This window comes from Sinohyriopsis cumingii, chromosome 4 (assembly GCF_028554795.1).
Source record: "Sinohyriopsis cumingii isolate HCF-2022 chromosome 4, ASM2855479v2, whole genome shotgun sequence".
NCBI lineage: Eukaryota > Metazoa > Mollusca > Bivalvia > Unionida > Unionidae > Sinohyriopsis > Sinohyriopsis cumingii.
In genome coordinates this window covers 136,062,162-136,087,081 of record NC_142964.1, presented here as the reverse complement: position 1 = coordinate 136,087,081, position 24,920 = coordinate 136,062,162, and the positions used below count along the sequence as shown (strand labels likewise).

Genomic DNA, 24,920 nt, shown 5'->3' with positions numbered 1-24,920 from the left:
ATGCAATACACAACCAAGATAATGTACATACTGGCTGAGGTACAGACAGAATCCCAGGTGATAATCCCAGTAGCAACAAAATCCCAGCCAACATTTTGAAATACTGGTATAATTAATTTCTTAATTTCTGTAACTATTATTAATTTTAATGATAATTCTTATCAATTTTTATATGGTATATCAAAGAACACTTTTAAAATCTTTTATGAGAACTTAAATTTTGTTTTATGCTGCAGAAAAAGAATGGGTGATATACAGCATATTTCTGCTATCCTGTTAGAAGTGATCCTGTCCATGTAAAGACTATCAGATAATCAGAACCCAATGACAACATATATTCTGTAATTAGATCTTTGATCTTTACTACAGGGTCCAAATGTAGCATTGCTTTTCTTTTTCTTCCATCATCATGTATGATTTTTTTCAACAAAATGGTACATTAACATTGATGTTATATATGGAAATAAGCTAATTATGATTAGCTTGCTCTTGCTGATACAATGTCTTGTGGCAGTAATACACAGTAATACATGGTAATACACAGTAATACACGGTAATACACAGTAATACACAGTAATACATGGTAATACATGGTAATACACAGTAATACACATAAGTCAACTTAAAATTGTTGCATTAAATGGAAAACATGTGAAATTCTTTTTCTTTAATAAATAAAGTCATTGCAAAGTACAAAACTGTAGAACACAACCAAGAAACCTTAATACAATTGGTTTTCAGTGAGGAAGTGGCAGTTAATTGTTTTTGTGTGTGACGGAAGTCGCATTTAATTGGTTTTAGTGTGAGAAATCCATGATAAATTAGTTTTCAGTGTGAAGAAACCACAATTACTCTCTTATGGGAGGAAGCCACAACTGGTTTTAGTACGAATCAAGCACAATTAATTGGTGTTAGCGTGCCACAATTAATTCATTTTTTTGTGTGAGGAAACCATATCTAATTTTTACTGTGAGGCAATCAAAATTAATTTTGGTTTTAGAATGAGGCAACCAAAAATGATTTTAGTGTGAGGAACATAATTTAACTGGTGTTAGTATGAGGCAACCATAAACAATTAATGTTAATTTTTAGGGTGATGCTACCATATGTTAGTGTGAAAAAACCACAATTAATTTATGATAGTGTGAGGCCACAACAAGTGATTTAGTGTGAGGAAACCACAACTAATTCATGATAGTGTGAGGAAACCACAATTAATTGGTGTTAGGACAAGGAAGCCACCACTTGTTGGTAGTAAAAAGTGATTGCACAGGACAGGTGGTAACTCATGGCAGGTCTGCAGGAAGTACAATTATCAAGATCAAAATTCAATAATTACTGTACAATCATATATTTTGTTCTTTATTCATATTTTCTTAATGAAATATTACATGCATTTATTTAGGAATAATTTACATTTCACAAAGGTGTACAGATTTCATATAAAGATGTTCATATATCATACAAAGGTGTACAGATGGCATACAAAGGTGTAAAAATGTCATGCAGAGGTGTACAGATGTCATGCAGAGGTGTACAGATATCATACAAAAGTGTACAGATGTCTTGCAAAGGTGTACAGATGTCATACAAAATGCATGACTATTTTTGTTTATGTTTGTATAGTTAATAAAAAATATCCATGATAGCTTAAGAACTATAGTGTTTCCAATCAGGCCTTGGGTAAATATGGATTATATATGTACCATTCAGATGAAAAGACCAAATTAACTCAGAAAACAATGGATGTTACCTACACTCTAACAAAGGCACTTTCAGCTTAGTGCAATTGGTTTTAATTATAACATCAGTAAGGCAGCAAACAAAAGGAACCTTAAAATTGACAACAGAATTAACTCCTCCAGAAACACTAGCAACCTTAAAAATGACAATAGAATTAACTCCTCCAGAAACACTGGCAACCTTACAGATATAGATCTAACTCACCCCATGCATTATGCAATAACCCCAAAGACAAAAACTGAAGAAAAGTACACATATGCTTGGCAAAAAGATCTAACTCACCCAGGGATGTCATTTGGAGGAGGCAGTGGTGCCTTTGTCCCCCCCCATGAATTTGCATGTGCTGTAAAATTGCTGTAGCCTACATATGAAAATTAACAAGCCGGTCAAGTTCCCCCCCCCAAACAAAAAACTGAAATGACGACCCTGCTATTACTATCTCTCTAATCTGTTATTCAGCCTGAGCCAGCGCGTTGATATTTGCATGAATCAAGTTTTGCCCCCCCCCCCTCCATCAAGTACCCCCACAAAAAAAGTTGAAATGATGTCCCTGAACTAACCCCGTGCATTATGCAATAACCCCAAAAACAAATATTGAAGAATAGTACACCTATGCATGGCAGAGAGATCTAACTCACCCCATGCATGATACAATAACTGCAAAGACAAATGCTGAAGAAAAGTACACACCATGCTTGGCAAAAGGATCTAACTCACCCCATGCATCATGCAATAACCTCAAATTCAAATACTGAAGGAAGTTACTCACCATACTTGGTGAAAAGGTCTTTCATTCTCTCATTATGACATTATCAGTGTTATGCTGAATTTTCACAACAGATTACAAAAAAAACAACTGTACAAACTTCTGAACTAGTATTTCCATGATTGCTCCCTTTGAAGAAAAAATAGTTAATCGTTGGGACTTTAGCACTAAAATGGCAGACATATGCAGTACTTTAGTCTGGTTAACAGTGTGTGTTATACGATACAATATGTTCAGTTTAAAAGACCATTTGCCAGATTCAATGTTTGCTTGTTTTGTTGGTTTGTTTAGAACAATATGCAGACCTGATTAGCAAGAAATTATAGGTCAGAGGTATGCTGCGGTCATGCATAACAGGTTCAAAATGCTTGTATCTGCCTAACAATTTTAGCTGCTGGTTGCATTAATGCAGCCAGAATTTTATCTAAAGAGGAGGAGTTCCTCCCTTCTCACAAAAATAAGTGGGGAGTAGAAAACAGAGGAAATCAAACTCTTTAAAAGATTTTGCCTCTAGTTGTACAAGAATTAATCGTTTGATTGTTTCTCAGCTTAATCTGTTATTACCCGAGTATGAATGTTGTTCTGTGGTGATAACCCCCTTTCACAGTCTGCTCTCTGATGGGGCATATACATAGCTGGCCTAGCCAGTTGGAACAAGTTTGAAAATGGTTCTTTATGGTTATTATGTAACATTTTCTGCAACTAAGGCATTTTATTTTGGATACTTTTGCTCAGAAATATGATTTTTCACAAAGATAAGCTCTAATAAAAGTTTCACTTTGTTGAATTAGCAATGTACCAACTACTATTCCATATTTACTGTAACTCCATAATGCCGTATTAGGATATTTTAAGTCCATTGATGCCATATTCCACTTGTTCAGACACAGGTATTTTGATAAAATAAATATCTGTACTTCTTAATTTCTCTTTTAGATTCTTACTTATTCAATTTATATTAACCCTTATGCTAGAGCTGAATGGTTTTTTAGCAAAGATCCGACAGGGCTGAATTGTGACGAGAAAAGAAATCGCACTCTACTTTAAAATTGTCTGAATTTTAATTGGCTTGTTAGTTTACTTTTTCTACATTTAATCTGAAAATGAGTGGTTGATTGGCATGTCATCCGTTTTTCTCCAACCCGAATGTACACAGGACTTGGGTTCAAAATCACTCACTGGTATCTCCGTTAACACTTTCCCAGATCTGATATACTTACTAACTTTAAAAATAAATTCCCTTCATTACATACATCAGCCAGTATCTGCCAAATGAAATCATCATCTAAAGATGAACCACACTGGGAAACAGCCATTTTGGTTTTTTTTAGCTAGTCTGCGTTATAAACATGCATTTGTAAAACTTCCTTGATGTAAGGTTCAAACTATAACACAATGCTTATTCCAAGACACAATGTGCCAATCAAATTTAATCTAACAACCATTCATGTTAAGCCCCAAAAAACACATGTGTAAACAGTTATGAAAAAAGATATATGTCACGACAGATGCCAGATATTTCTACCGGTGTGACTTATGATAAATACTTATAAATACTTTAAGGGTGAACATCTGAATAAAACTGCGCAGAGTATACTGCATGAATTTAAACTAATTTTCAGGAGTTCTCACACATCACTGGTCTCCAAGTGCATTAGATCCAACAAATTTTGACAGATTCACACAATTGCGTACCCTGGCAGCATCTCTGTTCAACAGGTGGTTGCTCATAACAGTGCATTTTAATAATGAAATTAATCCATGCATAATGATTGCGGTCATAAATGACAGCTGGTAGATCGTAGCAGAGGTCAATCAAGATGAGTTTTACTGTCTGCACATACAAGTCAGCCAAGAGGTATTGTGGAAGGTCATCCAAAAACTCCTTGGGGGGCATGCAGAATGTGGTATAATCAAAAAGTCTCATGGTTTGTTGGAATGTTTGCAAACAATAACTGGCACGTCTGAGTGATGAAGGACATAATCACTGACAGTTCCAATTATTGCACGGTGAATCTGTCCAGCTCCACGACATCCTGTTACAATCATGTCCACATTGTATTCTTTGCTGGCTTCAATAATTGCTTGTCCTGGAGCGCCATGAAAGCGGACAACCTTGCCCTCCACCTGCAATCATTATGAATAAAACTGGTTAATGCAGGCTGTCATCACTTATATGGTTAACAAGAATCATGTGTAATACTGGCTCTCCTGCTTTACTGTGGTATAATATAAAAACCCTGAAAAGTCATTATAATATGAAAAAATAGATCACTGTGACCTACTTCCACAATGTTCAAGTGTCTCAATTTCAAGAAAAACTAGCATATTAACGATATAGAAAGGAGAAACCAACACCCAATAAGTGACACTGTCCATGGAGGCTGCACTAATTATTCCCAACAATCTTCATTATGTGACAAGCAATCTGATTTGACTGTTGTCTTTCAGCTGCATCACAGAAGATACCATTTTTACCAGTCACATATGCCTAAGGTTGACATTAGACAAAATGGACTGATGACCCATAGCTAGTAACGATGACCCACTCATGTTTAATGGTCAACTATGTTGATACTAAGAGAACATGACTGACTCTGAAAATTAGCTGCCAAGACCTGAACATCTCAAGGTTTCTTACTTATCCTAATCCATCCTTACATTTTGTTCCAGGAAATTACTTTGGTTAGTTACTGTGCCTTGATTGGTCCAGGACTGTAATGTAGTATTGGTCTTATTGTGCAAAAAACAGGTTTTTGTTTTTCAGTCAAACTTATCTTGATCTTTCACCATTTACAAAATTTAGAAATGGTAGATGGTAGAAATGGTAGATGGTAGAAAGCTGAAGTTATTGTGTGGAAACTCAAAAGGAAACAGACAAAAAAACATACAGATATCATAAAATGAATGCCTAGCATTGGGTGGGCGAATAAAATCTTAACATAATATCAACTGAGCATGAAAAGTAGGTCATTGTGACCTATTTTTGCACAGGATGAGAAACATCCTCTAAGATAAACACACCCATTATGTTTCACAACTGTACATAATACAATCTAAGAAAAACAAATCTGAATACAGAAACTTGACAAATGTGCAGTATGAGTAGATCCATAGGACCAAACTTTGTCTTGGTGAGTAGTAGTACACTGTAAGCTGAACATACCCATAAATTTTCATAAATGTATATATAAAAATATCAAAGAAACAGCTAAATGCAGACATGAAAACCATGGCCTGCATGTTGAGACTACAATCAATGAATTGCTGTAAAATGTGTAACAATGACCCCAGGATCAAAATGTTCAGTGAGCATGAAACAGAATAGTATTCAACTATCCTCCCCCAGTCATTTGTACCCCCTACTAAAGCTAAAAGCATTACAGATATAAAAAAATGCACAAAACTTGATCATCAATATTTTTAATTTCTAACCTGATCATCACCAGGGGTTCTTGAATGCTGTCATCTTGTTCACGTCAAACCAAATTGGAGTTTCTTACTAACAAGGTCGCCATATTTTGTGGTTGAGTCTATTTTTGCTGACAACATATCTGATATAGTTCAACATCTTCGATAAACTTGGAATAATTTCATACATTTCTGTAACTTTGGGAGTTACATCCCTTTGAATACATGTATATAACAGTTACACCGATGTACTTTGTTAAATTTCAGAAATATGTAAACTAGACATAGCAAATATTAAATGCAGATGACAGATTTTACTGAAAATGATCTGTTCTACTCTGTGAGTAGTCTGGTTGTTTACATCGACATTTTCCCTTTATTTGAAATGTGAAGAAAATGACATTGTTTGGGACACCCTGGCAACTATCAGCACAGAAATTATAAATTGGTCCATGAAATAGCTAAGTGTTGTGCACTTTTAATATCCTTGTTTCTTTTTGCTTTTAAAATCATTGCCTGAAGTGCAGATAAATACTATAGCTTTATAACAATTCATCCAAGTATGAAGAAAAACCATCAAGGAATTTAGAAAATATAAACAAATGTGACTGCTTGTCTTGCTTTCCACTAAAGTGGGATCCACAAAAATAAATGTTATTACTACAGCACGAAAATTAGGTCACTTTGAACTACTTTTACCAACTTAAAGGTGAGTAGTTGGCATCAAGATGAACAAACCCATCAAGTTTCATGACTGAGTGCATGACAATTTCTGAGAAATGGACATAAAATGTAATACCTAAAGCAAAAAAAGTAGGTCAGTATGACCTATTTTTGTCTTTATTGAACAGTACTCTTCAAGATGATTACAAACATCAAGAATAATTACTGCATATACAACAGTGTCAGGGAAATTGAGCTTACTGAAAAAGGTGAATGTAATCACTGGAGCATGAAGTGCAAGTTGCTGTGACCTACTTTTGCCAGTGAGGAGTACCTTCAAAGAAGAAAGAAACCATTAAGTTTCATGACTTTCAATAGTGTCAGTGCTTTGCAGGTGAGACAAAAAATAGTAAAGGTGCCAAATGTCACTCTTCCTGTCCAAACTGTATCACCCTCAGTCATTCTGCACATTTACATGTACACGTGAAACCACATCCAGTCATATAAGTTTTCTGTATAATACTCGTGTATAGGCATATCCAACTGTAATTGGCATAAACCCCGATTTAACAGTACATAATGTTCCAACAGACCTGGATATATACAAAGGACTAAAGAGCACAACAAAGAATATAGACCTTGAAATGCTAGTACATTATATAATAGTAAATAAGGATCTATGTTACTTGCAGTTGGATCCAATGTGTATGCAAATAAATATATATAGTAAATGTCAACTAAATTATTTCATGTCAAATGCACAACCATGTGTGTACAATGCTGACCCAGATATTACATTCCAAAACCATGTGTGTACAATGCTGACCCCAATCTTACATCCCAAAACCATGTGTGTACAATGCTGACCCCAATCTTACATTCCAAAACCATGTGTACAATGCTGACCCCAATCTTACATTCCAAAACCATGTGTACAATGCTGACCCCAATCTTACATTCCAAAACCATGTGTATACAATGCTGACCCAAATCTTACATACCAAAACCATGTGTGCACAATGCTGACCCAGATCGTACATCCCAAAACCACGTGTGTACAATGCTGACCCAGATCTTACATTGCAAAACCATGTGTGTACAATGCTGACCCAGATTGTACATCCCAAAACCATGTGTGTACAATGCTGACCCAAATCTCACATTCCAAAACCATGTGTGTACAATAATGACCCAGATCTTACATCCCAAAACCATGTGTGTACAATGCTGACCCAAATCTTACATTCCAAAACCATGTGTACAATGCTGACCCAGATCTTACATTCCAAAACCATATGTGTACAATGCTGACCCAGATCTTACATTCCAAAACCATGTGTGTACAATGCTGACCCAGATCTTACATTCCAAAACCATGTGTACAATGCTGACCCAGATCTTACAAACCAAAACCATGTGTACAGTGCTGACCCAGATCTTACATTCCAAAACCATGTGTACAATGCTGACCCAGATCTTACATTCCAAAACCATGTGTGTACAATGCTGACCCAGATCTTACATTCCAAAACCATGTGTACAATGCTGACCCAGATCTTACAAACCAAAACCATGTGTACAATGCTGACCCAGATCTTACATTCCAAAACCATGTGTGTACAATGCTGACCCAGATCTTACATTCCAAAACCATGTGTACAATGCTGACCCAGATCTTACAAACCAAAACCATGTGTACAATGCTGACCCAGATCTTACATTCCAAAACCATGTGTACAATGCTGACCCAGATCTTACATTCCAAAACCATGTGTATAATGCTGACCCAAATCTTACATCCCAAAACCATGTGTGTACAATGCTGACCCAAAATCATGTGATGACAGATCTGCTCATGCTACTTATAAAAGGGAACCATAATAACTCATTTGGTAGAGCAATGAACTCCTAATGCAAGGGTCACAAGCTCAGTACATGCCCAAGTCAACCTGGGCCAGCTGCCTTGTTGTGTCCTTGGGAAAGGCACTTGGCTTTAATTTCCCCAACATTACATAACCAACAAAGTGTTAAGAATGCTATCAAAACCAACCAAAAATATTATTTCTACATGTTTTAAATGGATCAGTGTTGTCCAAAACATGCGAGCACATAGTGGTCTGACAATTAATCAAAATATGTCAAGATGGGTCAGGCAGTTCAAGGGCCCAAATAATGTATTAAGATTTCCCCATATCAAATATAAATAAAGTGTTAAACTACTTCAATATTTAAAATTAAATTTTCCTCAAAAAGAAAAATGTGAATAAAAGCTTTCAATACAGCCTTCCATTCTTAAGTAGCAGAGATTATACCAGAGCACCAAAAGTATGGATTAGAGAAATTACATGGACTTCAATCAGAAAACACCTGCTCTCCTGAAAGTTTAATGACTGTCCTTGGTCTTACAAAGGAATACATGTTCTTAACATACGCTAGTAAATAACCACCAAAAAATATATTTTTTAAATCTGAAATTGTTTCAAACGTTTGAATTTGGCCCAAATATCTTGCATTCAGCTACACTGCTGGCATGTGTGACACATTGTCAAACAAAGGTTCATACATATAATTATGTTTGCAACATTCTAAACTAATCTGTCACAAATACAGCTGATTTGCAAAAACATCAACAATTCTGGAATTGCTGTATCTAGAAGAATTAAAACATGCTTCAAATATCATTAAATCTGTGACACGATTACTCAAGAATTTCTTTATATTTCTTTAATGATGGAAAAGTACAGTGAAAAAGTGCTGTGGTACATATCAGGCACAAAAATACCACAGTAAACCAGTACAGTGGTATTACTCCACAAATCCACATGTTATACTCATTGTAAATAATGATGGTATGCTACATGTATACTTGGGTAAATAATGAAGCTATTCAATATCTGGGTAAATAATGAAGGCATTCAATATCTGGGTGAATAATGAAGGCATTCAATATCTGGGTGAATAATGAAGGCATTCAATATCTGGGTGAATAATGAAGGCATTCAATATCTGGGTAAATAATGAAGGCATTCAATATCTGGATAAATAATGAAGGCATTCAGTATCTGGGTAAATAATGAAGGCATTCAATATCTTGGTAAATAATGAATGCATTCAATATCTGGGTAAACAATGAAGGCATTCAATATCTGGGTCAATAATGAAGACATTCAGTATCTGGGTAAATAATGAAGGCATTCAATGTCTGATTAAATAATGAAGGCATTCAATATCTGGGTAAATAATGAAGGCATTCAATATCTGGGTAAATAATGAAGGCATTCAATATCTGGGTGAATAATTAAGGCATTCAATATCTGGGTAAATAATGAAGGCATTCAATATCTGGGTAAATAATGAAGGCATTCAATGTCTGATTAAATAATGAAGGCATTCATTATCTGGGTAAATAATGAAGGCATTCAATATCTGGGGAAATAATGGAGGCATTCAATATCTGGGGAAATAATGAAGGCATTCAATATCTGGGTAAATAATGAATTTAAGGATATAGTGACAAACATAAACAATTAATCCCTGGAAGAAATTCAGACAAGAAATTGGGCTGAAATAACAGATCAAGAGAGATTATGCTGACCTTACTGTCTCTCAGAAGAGATTCCAGTTTGGTAACAAACTCTTGTGTTTTCTGTTCCAACTCATCTTCCATTTGTTTCCTTACAGCTGGGTTAACCAATGAAATATTTGTTGCTAGGGAAAAAACAAAAGGTATTCATCCATTATAATGAAATCATTTAAAAAAAAATAAAAATGTGACTGTCAAATGTTTTCTTTTTTAAGATGAAGAGGTTTCAAATCTCATCATAATATTTGTAATTACCAACCAAACACTTCAAGCTGAAGAGTTCAAATGTATCATTATTGATCCTATAGGTCATGCCTGACAGTGGAAGCAGTAGTTAGTCAATTAATTGCATTGAAAAGATCTGACTGATGGAAAAAAAAAATAAACAATGCATTTTTCAAATACCACAAATTCTCACTTGTAAGTCGACTACAGCTACATGCTGCACGGACCCAGATCTGTCATCACATAATGTACCAGCAGACATAAATCTTTGCATATTATTATTGTAATCAGTAGAACAAACAAGGTCCTGATCTACTGGCACAGTTGGACCGGACTTATAAGTGAGTATATACAGTATAAAGCAAAAACAATAAATTTAACATTGAGCTCTCTCATTGTAGCTTTATTCAATGCATACTGCTCTGCAAGACATTTTAAAATAATGAGGGCTGAAAATGGCAATGTCTATGCCTTTTATAACATGTTTACCCCCACACACACACCATGCAGAAACCACCCCTGCAATCTGGACCATGTCACAAAGATTGTAACCTAACATGTAATTTTATATGCTCATCTGTTTCAAAGGCATTACAAAGGCAAAAATGAGTTTAAAATATTTAATGTAATTGCAATTTTTATATATTTGACCTCTGACCACCTCCCAGAGATCCTCAAATAGCAGTCCTAAAATAATACCACTTTTGCAAATTTCATCATGTGGGCATCCTATAAACTAAGTCTGGTGAATCTACACAGCAGTTTACAAGGAAATATAATCTGAAACAGATGGCACAATGGATGCACATACAGATGGAGTTTATCAAAAAACCCCTTGCGGTGACAACCATTATAAAGGTGATTTATGACTTGGGTCTTTGTTGTATATGATGATGATACAACATGGATATGTATATTACAGCTTGTATATCATGATGACACAATGTAGATATGCATATTACAGCTTGTATATCATGATGACACAATGTGGATATGTATATTACAGCTTGTATATCATGATGACACAACGTGGATATGTATATTACAGCTTGTATATCATGATGACACAATGTGGATATGTATATTACAGCTTGTATATCATGATGACACAATGTGGATATGTATATTACGGCTTGTATATCATGATGACACAATGTGGATATGTATATTACGGCTTGTATATCATGATGATACAACATGGATATGTATATTACGGCTTGTATATCATGATGACTCAACGTGGATATGTATATTATGGCTTGTATATCATGATGACACAATGTGGATATGTATATTACAGCTTGTATATCATGATGACACAACGTGGATATGTATGTTACAGCTTGTATATCATGATGACACAACGTGGATATGTATATTACAGCTTGTATATCATGATGATACAACATGGATATATATATATATATATATATATATATATATATATATATATATATATATATATATATATATATATATATATATTACAGCTTGTATATCATGATGATACAACGTGGATATATATATAGTACAGCTTGTATATCATGATGACACAACATGGATATGTTGTTGTTGTTGTTGTTGTTGTGGGGTTTAACGCTATTTTTCAGCACACGATAGGCTATACATGGCAGCCAGTATTAATGGTGAAGGAAGAACCCGGAAAACCCCGGAAAAAACCACTGACCCACGAGAAGCTACTGGCAAGCTTTCTCACATGCCCACATTGGCTGAATCTTAGACTCGAACCGCCGCAGACAGAGGTGAGATGGCAGTGATCCGTAACAAAGAGTGCTTTAGACCACTCGGCCACTCGGGGCCCCACATGGATATGTATATTACAGCTTGTATATCATGATGACACAACGTGGATATGTATATTACAGCTTGTATATCATGATGATACAACAGGAATATGTATATTACAGCTTGTATATCATGATGATACAACATGGATATGTATATTACAGCTTGTATATCATGACGACACAACGTGGAAATGTATATTACAGCTTGTATATCATGATGATACAACAGGGATATGTATATTACAGCTTGTATATCATGATGATACAACATGGATATGTATATTACAGCTTGTATATCATGATGACACAACATGGATATGTATGTTACAGCTTGTATATCATGATGATACAACATGGATATGTATATTACAGCTTGTATATCATGATGACACAACATGGATATGTATATTACAGTTTAATTCTGACTAATGATTTAGCTTAGCAGCAACTCACAAAAGAAGTAATTACAACAAATTTCATTTTTTTAAAAACACACCATGATTTCGTTCGACTTGAGTTTTATTTAACTCAAGTTTTATTTACATGTCCTAATTCAACCGTATTTTGTATGATTTTACTCAACTTTAAGATACATGTGAAAAGTAAAGCACAGAGTTTACTGTCGTTTGACCAAAGCATTTGCTTGACTGAAGGAACACACTGCCTACCTTTACAAATGATGATACCCACATACCTTGCAGTCAGGTGTTAGAACTAGCTAAAATAAATCAATTGCACTCAGTGTTGCATCCCTCTACAGGGACCACCTCTGTACCATTCTGGCTTATTTTCTGTCACACAATAAAACAGACATTCCCATGTAGTGTTTTTTCAGCAGCAATAGTCAAATTACATATATGCAGACTTAAGTTATTTGTAACAGAGACACATCACTCATGATCTGTGGACTCTTTTGTTAAATATTCTATTCTCAGTTGGTGCATGGTAACACTTTGACTTGTACAGCTCAGTTTGAACAGTGTGTGTGTGTGTATGTGTGTGTGAGAGAGAGAGAGAGAGAGAGAGAGAGAGAGAGAGAAGAAAATGCTAAGATGTTATGGCAATCTGCACACTTACAGTCAGCTCATTTGTGCATTTACAAATATACGATCACCAACAATAACAGTCACACCACAGCAAGAGTTTCTCTTCAAAATGTACAAATGGAGAATTATTCCATAAAGACAATGTTGCTTGTTTATGCTGGAATGTTCTGCATGAACCAATTTTTCGTAGTAAAATATGTTTCTTCAAAAATACTTACCCAGTCATAACACCTTAGAACTACCACCACCTTGCAAATCCAGTCCTCCCATATACTACTTTTAGCTAAAAGGTCACTGAGAAGGGAGGCTCTTCCCATGGCTGGGTGTCAGGAGACTGGTGTAGCAATGTCAGTGGAAGTCTGAGGAGCTAAACAATGCATCATGCTGGAAGGAAGAACTGAGGAGGAATGTGTGTTGGAGTGGTCCCTGGGTAAGTTGACATTTATCTATTTTGATGTACGAGGATCAGGGCTGTAATGTGATTGAGCCCTAAAAAGAGGATGTTGTTGCTGCTCCTGATCACTTGAACACAGCCTAGGTGTGGGAGGAGTATCATCTGGCTCATGATGTTGGGACAGATTACGGGATGCTTGATTAACATAACCTGTCTGTTTATCTGTAGATTGAGAGCGAAGTGATGGCTCTTTGTTAAGATATTTCCCTCGTTGTTCTGCAAGAGTGTGTGTTTCATTTTGATTTTTAACGTAGCTTTAACAATTTTTCAATCATACTGCTACAATGTATGCAGTGTGGCAGTTTATAGTGATGTCTAGCACTGGGGCATCATGCCGCAGACATGTGGCATGATGTCCCACCCAGCCACATTATCCTGACACCAGGCCGACCAGTCCTAACACTAACCTCTTAATTCTGAGTGCCAAGCGAAGCAGCTGTTAGTACCATTTTTATAAGTCCTTGGTATGACTTTGCCGGGTATCGAACCCACGACCTCCCACATCCGAGGCAGACGCTCTAACCACTAGGCCACCAGAGCGGTCAGTTCCACAAGAGAAACAGAGTCATGTGCAAAAGGAATTGCCAGTAACATTGGATCTGGAGGAGGTGACGGGTGCCGGGGGCAGTTTCTGATCTTGCTGATTTCTGGTGCTTCATGGCTGAAGGGCAAGAGGTCGAGTTTTCCCCCTTTTCCACCAATATTCCTGTAAGGATGAAGGTCAGCTTGCAGTCTGATGACATCATCATCTTTTGAAGTCCATTTCTGTTCTTTACTCATAGTTCAAATCTGAGCAGAAAATATAAACATGAGGGGCCTTGCCCTGCCATCTTGTAGGTACTATCGGTGCGAGCTAAAGCATAATGCTATCCCAGTAAGTGATAACAGGCAGTCTAATGTCAACAAACCATATAAAGAGTATAATACTAATAAATATACCACAATATGCACCTGTCTTGTTTTGTTATCAATATGGCATAAAGCTGACCAAAAGAAGGTTACCTAGAAAAATATGTGATAGCAGAATTTTTTTTAGCCAATACTACCCGATGGGGAAGTCAAGGATGTAGTGGACAGGTATAATCATTGAATCGTGATGTCCAGACACTAAGACTAAGTTCAAAATAGCAGACACAGCAACAAAGGTTATATATATATATATATATATATATATATATATATATATATATATATATATATATATATATATATATATATATATATATATATATATATGAATGATATATGGATGATACTACCTGTAAGAAGGCTCAGAGATGGCATATACATGTACAAGCAAAGTACACAAGCTCATGGAAGCATGGTGCCAAAGTGCTAAAAATACTGTGCAAACAACGCCCATCTGTATGTACCAGAAACAGGATTTATACAGACAAAACAGGGTTCTAAAAAGAAACTTGCACATATAATTAAAGCAGCCCAGACCTATCCAGTGTGGATATAATGGCCACCCGTGCAAGTGACAAAGAGCTCTAAAATGTGTATATATAAAAATATATATATATATATATATATATATATATATATATATATATACATACACACACACATATGACAAATATGAACAAATGTCAGTGAAAGTAAAAGAGACAAGATGGAAATAGAGATGGAGTATACTTCCCTTGAAGTGAAAGGACTCTTCCAAATGAAACAAGTATGCTTCCAAGATGAAATTGAGTGGCAAGGTCTCTTGTGTAAAGCATGTTGTGTTGCATGAGTGGAAGCAATAACTGAAATATCCTTACATGATGCCGCCAAGTCTTATAGGTAAGGGGAGATCAATCTGCCTGACAAAAACATGGGTTGGCAGACAACTTTTAGCCCCCTTTAGCTAAAAGCACTATGTAGGAGGGCTGGATTTGCGAGGTAGTGGTTTTCTCCTGAAGTATTATGATTGAGTAATGTATTCAAAGAAGACATCTGAAGAGAGAAACCCACCTGGATACATGAAATCGAAATCTGAGCTGTGGAACATTATACCAAAGTCATCTGCCCTGTGAATGTTCTTTAGATACCCTGAAAAAAGACAAATATATTATGTAAAGTTAGTAAAATCAGATCTGTTATGGCAGTTACCTGTATAGCAAACAAATTTGTATATAAAGGTGAGGTACAGTAACAGTGCATATACCTATAGACATGTAAAAAATCAGGTGCAATAAGTTCCTCATAGTGCACATGTATCTGCAACAACAGAACCTCCTAGTGCACATAAAAGGAATGTTACAAGAAGTCCATCTTAGTGCATATTTACCTGTATATAAAGGTCAGGTACAAGTCCCTCTTACTGCACATTTACTTGAATATAAATGTCAGTTACAATAAGTCCCTCTTACATTTTTACCCGCATATCAAGGTCATGTAAATCTCTCTTGGTGCTCATTTACCTGTATAAAGGTATGTACAAAATGTGCTTCTTGGTGCCCATTTACCTGTATATAAAGGTCCCGTACAATAAATCTCTCCTGGTGCATGTTTACTTGGATAAAACAACAAGTCCCTCATGGTGCACATTTATCTGTATATAACGGCATTATGTTGCCAGAAATCCCACTTGGTGCACATTTATCTGTATATAACGGCATTATGTTGCCAGAAGTCCCACTTGGTGCACACTTACCTGTATATTATAAAGATACATTGTTCATTAAGGCCAGTTCCTACCACAGAGATTTTAAAGTATGTAACCAGACCTTTAGCCCACTTGGCTAAATGAAAAATAAATCCTGCAAAGGTTGTCTTTTATATTAGAATTCATCCTTCTTTTGAATTTGTTTTGCCAAAGATGTATGCTGGATCATATTAGGTGCACATGTTTTCTTTCTATGATATATTGCAAAGTTTTACCTGCCACACTGCAGAGGGTCTGTGATAGGTTGTTAACCAAATCTGTTCTTGTTGTATGGGTCTTGTAACTATTTTAAAAAAGCTTGGGCAAAAACTTCACTTTCATGTGAGCTTCAACCCAGAGATGCCATTTTCTGAGCTTGCCAAATTGGCCTGCACTTTAGACCTGAATTTGGCCATGAATGCTTGCACCACAGAAACATCGTAAGCATTCCAAGCTAACCACCTCTGGCCTGCACTTTGAGCCTGGATTAGGCCATGAATGCTTGCACCACAGAAACATTGTTATCATTCCAAGCTAACCACCTCTGGCCTGCAGTTTAAGCCTGGATTTGGCCATGTATGATTTCAGTAAAAAAAGCAGAAATGTTGTCATCATGTTATGACTACATGTACTGCATGCAGAGGGTCAAACACAAATTATGGGTGTAGCCCAAGGGCAACCAAAATGTTCATTTGGGCTACAATATACTAAAATCCCAAAACCCAGTGGGCCATCAGAATGTGGCTCAGGGCTATCATATACTGAAGTCCCATAGTTCAGTGGGCTACTAAAATACACACGCCTACAATATACTGGAAGTCCCATAGCCCAATGAGGTACCAGAATGCTGCATCTAGGCTATAATATATCGAAGTCACATAGCCCAGTGGGTTAGTATTTGAGATCATGAAATGTATTTTATTTCTTCAAAACATACCTATAAAAATACATTACACAAGATAATTAATGTAAAAAACATATACAGTCGATACGTTAATTGTCTTAAAGCTTAGTTTACATTCAATCACCCAGTCTAATATACCCTTACACTGAATGGTGTACACCTCTTCCAGATGAGATACAAATTAGGACTGGTAGAACCAACTGGGGGATTTTAAAACAGGTGGAGGGTTCAGAAAGTGAAACTGGTTTATTGTGGAAATGACCATTGCATTGTTCATGAGGCCAGACCAAGCCCTGAGAAAAGATTCAGTCTAGAACTGGAAAGCTGAGAAAATTGGCCCTATTAGATGAACCCAGTACCATGGCCTTCGACCGGGATTGCTGATCAATCAACCCTTATGAGACCATTAGGGATTAGGAATCGGTTTAAGGTATCTCCATTAATAGGGGTCCAAGCTTTTAATGTCTCCAAGGCAGTATCTCTTTGGAGGTAAATAAGCTCTGCAGAAAGCACAATTAACACAAAGTGCATATTTCTTGCAGTAATAACAACAGCTTCAATCAATCTCTGTAATGCAGGTGGAAACAATGATTCATCCTTCAAGAGAATGAGAGAGACAGATGAATAAAGATTGCCAAGGAAGGCTAATGGTGTCTGCACCTTCAGCTCCAAAGCCCTGAGAGACCTGATAGAAAGATAGACCCAGTTATATATTCCGTAATCCCCACTTGGGATGCTCTTGAGTTCAAGGCAGGGGGCCTATGGGTTCAAGCAGGCAAATGAACCCTGAAGCTGAAGGCTGAAAACAGGGGCTGAAACAGTGAAGAGGGGATAGACCATCCAGTCTGTTGTCTGACCCTTTCTTGGCCTTATGACAATTTCCGAGTTAGCTCCTTCAAAATCACTATATCAGGAACCAACAGCAGGTCCAATTTAGTCTGTGATGCCAGGGACTGGGCCATCCAAATTGGAGAAGATCCTGGTGTCTAACAATTCCCAAGAGATTTGAACACAGATCTGGGGGAAAGGAGGTGACAAACCTCATTTACTGTTTTATTAAAAGTCTGCTCTTAGACTACCTCTTCATCACCTGACCCATAGGTTTTGTACATAGATGGAGACCCCAAAAGAGGAGAAAGACCCAACATGACTGGTTCTACTACAAACTCGTCTATGTCAACAAAAATTGAAGGTTGTCATGATTTCACTCTCAAGTTAGGGCAACAGTATTCTGGAAAAGGGAACTTTATGACAAGGGGTTAATTGTTCGGGTCTCCGGGGGCTGAGGAAAGGGACTAACCTGTTGTTCCTCTCTTCCTGGAGAAAGGGACTGACAATTTCATCTCAATACGGGAAGCTGTAAGTGGCAGACCCCTCCCCTTCCCTCAATAACAAAGCCAGAGGCAGGGATGACTAATGGCATGCCTAGTCCACTGATCCATTGAGCCACTGAAAAATCATGCATGGTGTCATTTTAAACACTGACCAAGGGGTTAACTCAAACTGAAAACAAAAATAAATTAAACTGCTTGTTCTAGTGCCAGAAAAATAACTATTTATACCTATTTGTAATTATAGTTACAATATAATCTAGGTACTCCTTGAAGTCAGTGTTAATTACAGTTTATAGTTTCTACTGTGCTCATTTGAAATCATATGACAGAATTATGTGAAGCAATGATGAAGAATGGCACATGCACCAGGCACACACACATTAACCTGTTGAGAGTGTGGTAATATGGAAAGTTTACTACTGAATATACATATTTATTCTTACTTATTGGTTTCTACGGGATGGTGTTATCAAGTTTCATGATTCAAACATAAACATGTGTGTGATTTGGATTTTTAACATAGCTTTAACAAAATTTCAGTCATATCGCTATGATGTCTGCAGTGTGGCAGTTTATAGTGATGTCTAGCACTGGGGCATCATGCCGCAGACATGTAGCATGATGTCCCACCCAGTCACATTATCTTGACACCAGGCCGACCAGTCCTAACACTAACCTCTTAATGCTGAGTGCCAAGCGAGGCAGCTGTAAGTACCATTTTTGTAAGTCTTTGACTTGGCCGGGGATCGAACCCACGCCCTCTCTCATCCAAGGTGGATGCTCTAACCACTAGGCCACTGGAGCAGTCCACTCAATAAGTGAACTTTAAACATAAAATTTCTTCAGCACTGGCCAAGGTGACCAATTAGTCTAGATCACTGCCATCTCACCTCTGTCTGCACGGATTCAAGTTTCAGGATTGGACAATGCAGTTATGTGATAAAGCTTGCCAGTAGTTTCCCATGGGATGGTGCTTCTTCCCAGGGTTTTCCTAACTTCTTCATCTAATAGCTATGCTGGGCATCACGTAGCCTATCATGTGCTAAAAATGGCATTAAACCCACAACAACAACAGAATTTCAGCAAAGTCATTATCCAAGTACCAACCAAACTTTAGCAGCCATTGGTCAAAACCTTTTAGAAAATTTGAGTCAACATTTTGAATTTAGTCTGTGATGCCAGGGACTGGGCCATCCAAATTGGAGGCCCTAATAATTCAGCCATTTTAGACACCAGAGCGGAAATCAATTAAGTGGATAATTAATGGGCAGAAGATGACAAAAGGAGAGTAAAAGTTAACGCAAATTTAAGAGTAGATATGAAAAGAATAAAGTTATTTTCAACAGAATATTCTGATCTGATCTGTAGAACTATCAACAGTCATCATCTGCCTGATTGACAGAACTGTCAAAAGTCATAATCTACATCAACCTTAGCCCAGCCATAAAAATCACAACGTTGAATTCTCTAAGCCATTTCTTGTCACAATGCCTGGCCTCAGATTCACAGATACAATGTAAATAACCTTAACCTTTATTTTCTTCTGACTATTGTTTATATTATTAAGACCTTAGTCATATTAGTATTTATTACACTACTAAATTTTCTGTATTTGTTCCCATCCTTGCACTTCTCCAAACCTGTACCATTAGCTGAGGTCAAGTATTAGACTGGTTTACAGGCCATAAATTGGACCAGTCAAATGTAGAGATGGTGCCTTAATATGGAAACTGAGTCTCACAATAAAGAAGGGATTATGATGTAAATTAAATTGTATCTGTTGAATGTTTTTAAGTCTAAGAAATGGTATATATTTAGAAAGTGTTATGCAAATTTTCTACCTAATCTATTCCAGCTTTTCTTTTTAAAGTTAACAGAAGACAAAAATAATCCCAACATATGATGATATGAGACAATCATGTGAGGAATATAATTAGCACTATTTAAGAAAGTGTAAAAGGTACCGTATATGGCTAAATTTGGTGTGGTGCCTAACAGTGTGGTTCTAATTATGGCAAGCAATTGCTTGATTTGCACTAATATCTAAATAAAAATATTTGCCAAACAGAATTCAAGAAATTCATGCATCATATTTTCAAGCCCTACCTTTATTTCTTCATTAAATCTCATATTTTCATAAAATTCCCCTTTTTTTTAAATATAGGTGGGTGTGGGGAGGAGTTCTGGGCCCTAAATATGAGGCTGACTCATGCCACTACCCCTTAAAAATAAATTAAACCATCCATTAATTAAAGCATGTAAAATAATTACACTATCTATTAATAGAGGCATGTAAAATAATAATTAAACCGTCCATTAAAACAGGCATGTAAAATAATAATTAAACCATCCACTAAAACAGGCATGTAACATAATAATTAAACCGTCCATTAATACAGGCATGTAAAAATATAATTAAACCATCCATTAAAACAGCCATGTAAAAATATAATTAAACCATCCATTAAAACAGGCATGTAAAATAATAATTAACCATCCAATAAAACAGGCATGTAACATAATAATTAAACCGTCCATTAATACAGGCATGTAAAATAATAATTAAACCATCCATTAAAACAGGCATGTAAAAAAATAATTAAACCATCCATTACAAAAATTCAACTGAAAAGATATAGCAGCTTTATTTTGCTCTCAGAATGTTATATAAAATGGGCTTTCCATTAATTAACATGCTTCACTGGTCCAGTAAAAATCAATGTCTTGCACAAAACAGCATGATCTTATGAAATTCTGAACTGCATGTAACTGCATTCCAAAAAGTCCTAACAAACCATATGGCAAAGAGTCCCAGCAAGCAAAACAGCAAAGATAATGGCAGTCATGGCAGTCTTGTGAAGTAAAACAACAGTGGAACAATCATGATGCAAATTAACGGTGAAGATGAATTTCATTAGATGTATTTTTAACAAATTAATGTGATGCCAAAAACTAATTTGTCCAACACTTGTGTAATATGTAACCCAGTGGCAAAATCACTTTTTATGTGGATTTTGTTTGGAGTGGTTACAGTGCAATGCCATATACTGTATATTTTATATCTTCTCATGTCAATATTTTATCTTTATTGAATGGCATGAAAATACCCTGATAGCAAAGGACAAAGTAATCAATTAAGATTTAGTCATGATAATATTATTACTAGGAGAGTAGATAATGCAATTTTGTTACATCAAGTGGTTTTGTTACATCAAGTGGTTTTGTTACATCAAATGGTTTTGTTACATCAAGTGGTTTTGTTACATCAAATGGTTTTGTTACATCAAATGGTTTTGTTACATCAAGTGGTTTTGTTACATCAAATGGTTTTGTTACATCAAGTGGTTTTGTTACATCAAGTGGTTTTGTTACATCAAACGGTTTTGTTACATCAAGTGGTTTTGTTACATCAAATGGTTTTGTTACATCAAATGGTTTTGTTACATCAAGTGGTTTTGTTACATCAAGTGGTTGTTCTGTAGCTTCAACAACTTTTTTCATAGTACCATAAAAGATTAAAATCCAAAATCCAATTTTAACTAGAACATATACCATATATACTCACATGTCAGATCCAAACGCAAAGACCCAGACCTGCCATTGTATTATGTGCAGGTAGGTATGGGTCTATGCAGTCTGCTAGCTGTAAACAGTAGAACAAATAACATAAAAACATTATGCGATGGCAGATCAGGGTCTGTGTTGTTTGCAGTTGGACCTGACTTGTACACAAGTAAATATGGTGGGTCATTTTAAATCAAATGTTACATCTTACATTTTAAAGCAAAGTAGGTCAAGAGAACAGAGTTCAATATTTTTACTTAAAATTAATTTCTTAGTTTAGTCCAATATAGAATTTTTAATTTGTAGAATGTACAGTATGTATATTTGGTTTGTATTGTTTGTTGATTTTTCTTAATGGTTATATGCAATATACATTTGTATTTTTTTACTTAACCTTGTCAGGAGTCAGGTTCATTGTGCGCCTGCCTAGGGACATTCATTTGTGGACAATATGATACATGGATGTTTTTCTGGGTGTGTGGGTTGGATATTAGGATCATTGTCAATGGAGGTGGACATGTTTATCTTGGTATTACCCATGGAGATACCCTGCATTATCTGATGTTTCCTATACTCTTTGCTATAATTTTAGTAACAGACCTTGCCTTGATGACAACTTGGAATTTTCTAGACATGACCTTTTGACCCACATCCTGGTTCTATTTTTGTGTCTTAGCTTTTTATATAATGTTTAATTGAGAAATTACTCCTTCTTACATTAACATCTTTACCAGAATCAGTCTTATTGTTGTGTTCATGATTTTCATTTTGGGGGAATTATTTTTTCTAATTATTATTCACTGGAAATATAATGTTCTCATCAATAACATTTTTGGACAAAAATATTAATCTGAAATTATAGTTGAATTCAGAAAAGAACATTTTGGATTATATTACTATGGTAGATCAAGAGACTTAACACATCATCACACTCCAGGCCATTGGCACACTACTACATTTGAGACTACAGGCACATCAACACATTCAGTATTGGAACCTACTTGGAATACCACAGGAATTCAGTTGGAACTTTATACGTTTGGACTTGTGATAAAACTTTTAGGCCTATTTGGGATTTAATCCACAATACTGCATGTTTTTTTTCAATTTTCACTTTGTGTTCTAGGGAAATAAATTATTTATTGAATTTTACAAAACTCGCTGGTTTCTGCTCTTTTCTTTTATTTGGTTTAAGACCATAGACACATTCAGTACCTCAAAACTCTTGATCACAGGGAACATCACTGGAAATGTTTTTATGAACTGTCACGAGTCATCAGTTTATCCTTGGTAGATATTCATATTTTCTTGTGCTTATTTTTCCTATCTCATTATTAAGGGTTACTAAATATTGATTCAATAAACCTGAAAAGATGGCATAGTGTTTTCTCATCTTGATAAATGTATAAGTGTTGTGCTATGTTGTCATAGTGCTGGTGTAGGTGTTGTAGTATTTAATATACTGGTTTACTCTTACTGGTGTTTTATGCAAGTCTGTATTAGTTTACTTTTATGTGTGTGTTGTGTCCCAAATATGACTTCTGCAGATTTCTGTATTGCTATTTTTGTTATATGCTGATCCTACCTAAATAAAAATAAAAATAATACTACTACTAATAATAATAAGTATCATTATTATTATTATTATTATTAGTAGTAGTAGTAGTCTGATAATTCCAGAAAAAAGACTAATAGAAGTGGCAGAGAATAGGTGCTTGATTCTCAGTTTAAGCTAGACCTCGGACACGTAGGCTGAAGTAGTGATTACAGTATTGGAATCAAAACTGTTCCAAACTGTAACTTATGAGAGACCGAACATTCAACTGCGGGGGGGGGGGGGGGGGGGGGGGAGGAGGGGGCCGCTGGGATTTTAAAAAAAATATCCAGCCTCCAAATAACTTGATCAAAAACTGTATCGCCTATTTATTATTTATTTTTAAAAAAGAATTATATTCACTATAATCTTTAGTTTACAAAAAAAAAAAAATAAAAAAAAAAAAATGGTTCGAAAGAAAATTCCAGCCTGGGCACGAAAATCAAATTATCAGTCCCTATGATCACACGAGTCAAACTTACATTGATATGCGTACTCGGAATGCTCACTGCTGTCCATGGCTATAAGAACTGTCCTACGTTCAGACATTGAGGCTTTTTGTGATACTAAACCGTCTTGTTCAGCAAATAAGTAGATATGCACTAACTGTCAGCAGAAGTGAGCAAGCGTTAGATAAAATGTTTTACATACACAGTTGGTATAATATTTCAAAAGAGAACCAGTCAATCGTTATCCTTTATCGTTGACTGCCTCGGAAATCACGTGCCACGTTGTAGTTGTTGTTATTGTTGTTGTAATGTCTTCGCTGTCTTTGAAGCACCAGTACACGACAAAAGTATTGTTAACTAGAACTTTTAGTCTGTGATTCTTATATTTCATTTGGTTCAGGAAGTCATCATTATATCTGCGAATTTTGTCGAAAAGGCATGGATTATTCGTCCTGTAACACGTTTTGGGAAGGCTGTACCTTTAATGCATGCATTAAAGTAGACCATAAATGTGATAGTTTCAGAATGTTGTATATAAACGATGCTGATATAATGACAAAAGGGTGAAACAGATAATTAAATCTCATTGCATTTTATTACAGTAACAGTGAAGAAGTTTTATTATTACATTCTTTATGGCTGCGTTCAGTTCTTGATTATTCAAACAACATGACTTGGACCTTTAAGATTTAGTTTATTTATAAAGTATTTGCAGAGTTGCTTTTCAAGTCATGTATGTAATAT

The 24,920-nt window shown here is 35.8% G+C and overlaps 1 protein-coding gene across 5 annotated transcripts; it reads right to left on the bottom strand.

The window, feature by feature from the left end:
- Nucleotides 1-652: 652 nt before the first annotated feature.
- On the bottom strand, nucleotides 653-24,447 carry LOC149802145 (uncharacterized). Of its 5 annotated transcripts, none has more exons than XM_089956545.1 (5): nucleotides 24,210-24,447; nucleotides 18,536-18,684; nucleotides 15,659-15,736; nucleotides 10,179-10,291; nucleotides 653-4,636 (listed from the first exon to the last, which is right to left on the bottom strand). In XM_089956545.1, exons 2-5 carry the CDS (start codon nucleotides 18,576-18,578, stop codon nucleotides 4,433-4,435), a joined length of 438 nt encoding a protein of 145 aa, XP_089812671.1. In that variant the 5' UTR covers nucleotides 18,579-18,684; nucleotides 24,210-24,447; the 3' UTR covers nucleotides 653-4,432. The 5 variants fall into 5 exon arrangements, 4 of the variants coding, with proteins under 4 accessions (XP_089812671.1, XP_089812670.1, XP_089812672.1 ...); XM_089956546.1 differs by lacking the exon at nucleotides 18,536-18,684 and adding an exon at nucleotides 6,845-6,917 and having other exon boundaries at nucleotides 4,452-4,636; XR_016420792.1 differs by lacking the exon at nucleotides 18,536-18,684 and adding an exon at nucleotides 6,845-6,917 and having other exon boundaries at nucleotides 4,499-4,636; nucleotides 10,184-10,291.
- Nucleotides 24,448-24,920: the final 473 nt, after the last annotated feature.

Bases quoted from the DNA above. Each gene is read 5' to 3' on its own strand.
- LOC149802145 (XM_089956544.1), bottom strand. From the start codon at position 24,276: ATGTCTGAACGTAGGACAGTTCTTATAGCCATGGACAGCAGTGAGCAT. The intron at 15,737-24,209 runs GTAAGTTTGACT...GTCTTTTTTCAG, and splicing joins TTCCGAGTACGCATATCAAT to GGTATCTAAAGAACATTCAC. The intron at 10,292-15,658 runs GTGGGTTTCTCT...TTTTTTCCCTAG, and splicing joins TTTCGATTTCATGTATCCAG to CAACAAATATTTCATTGGTT.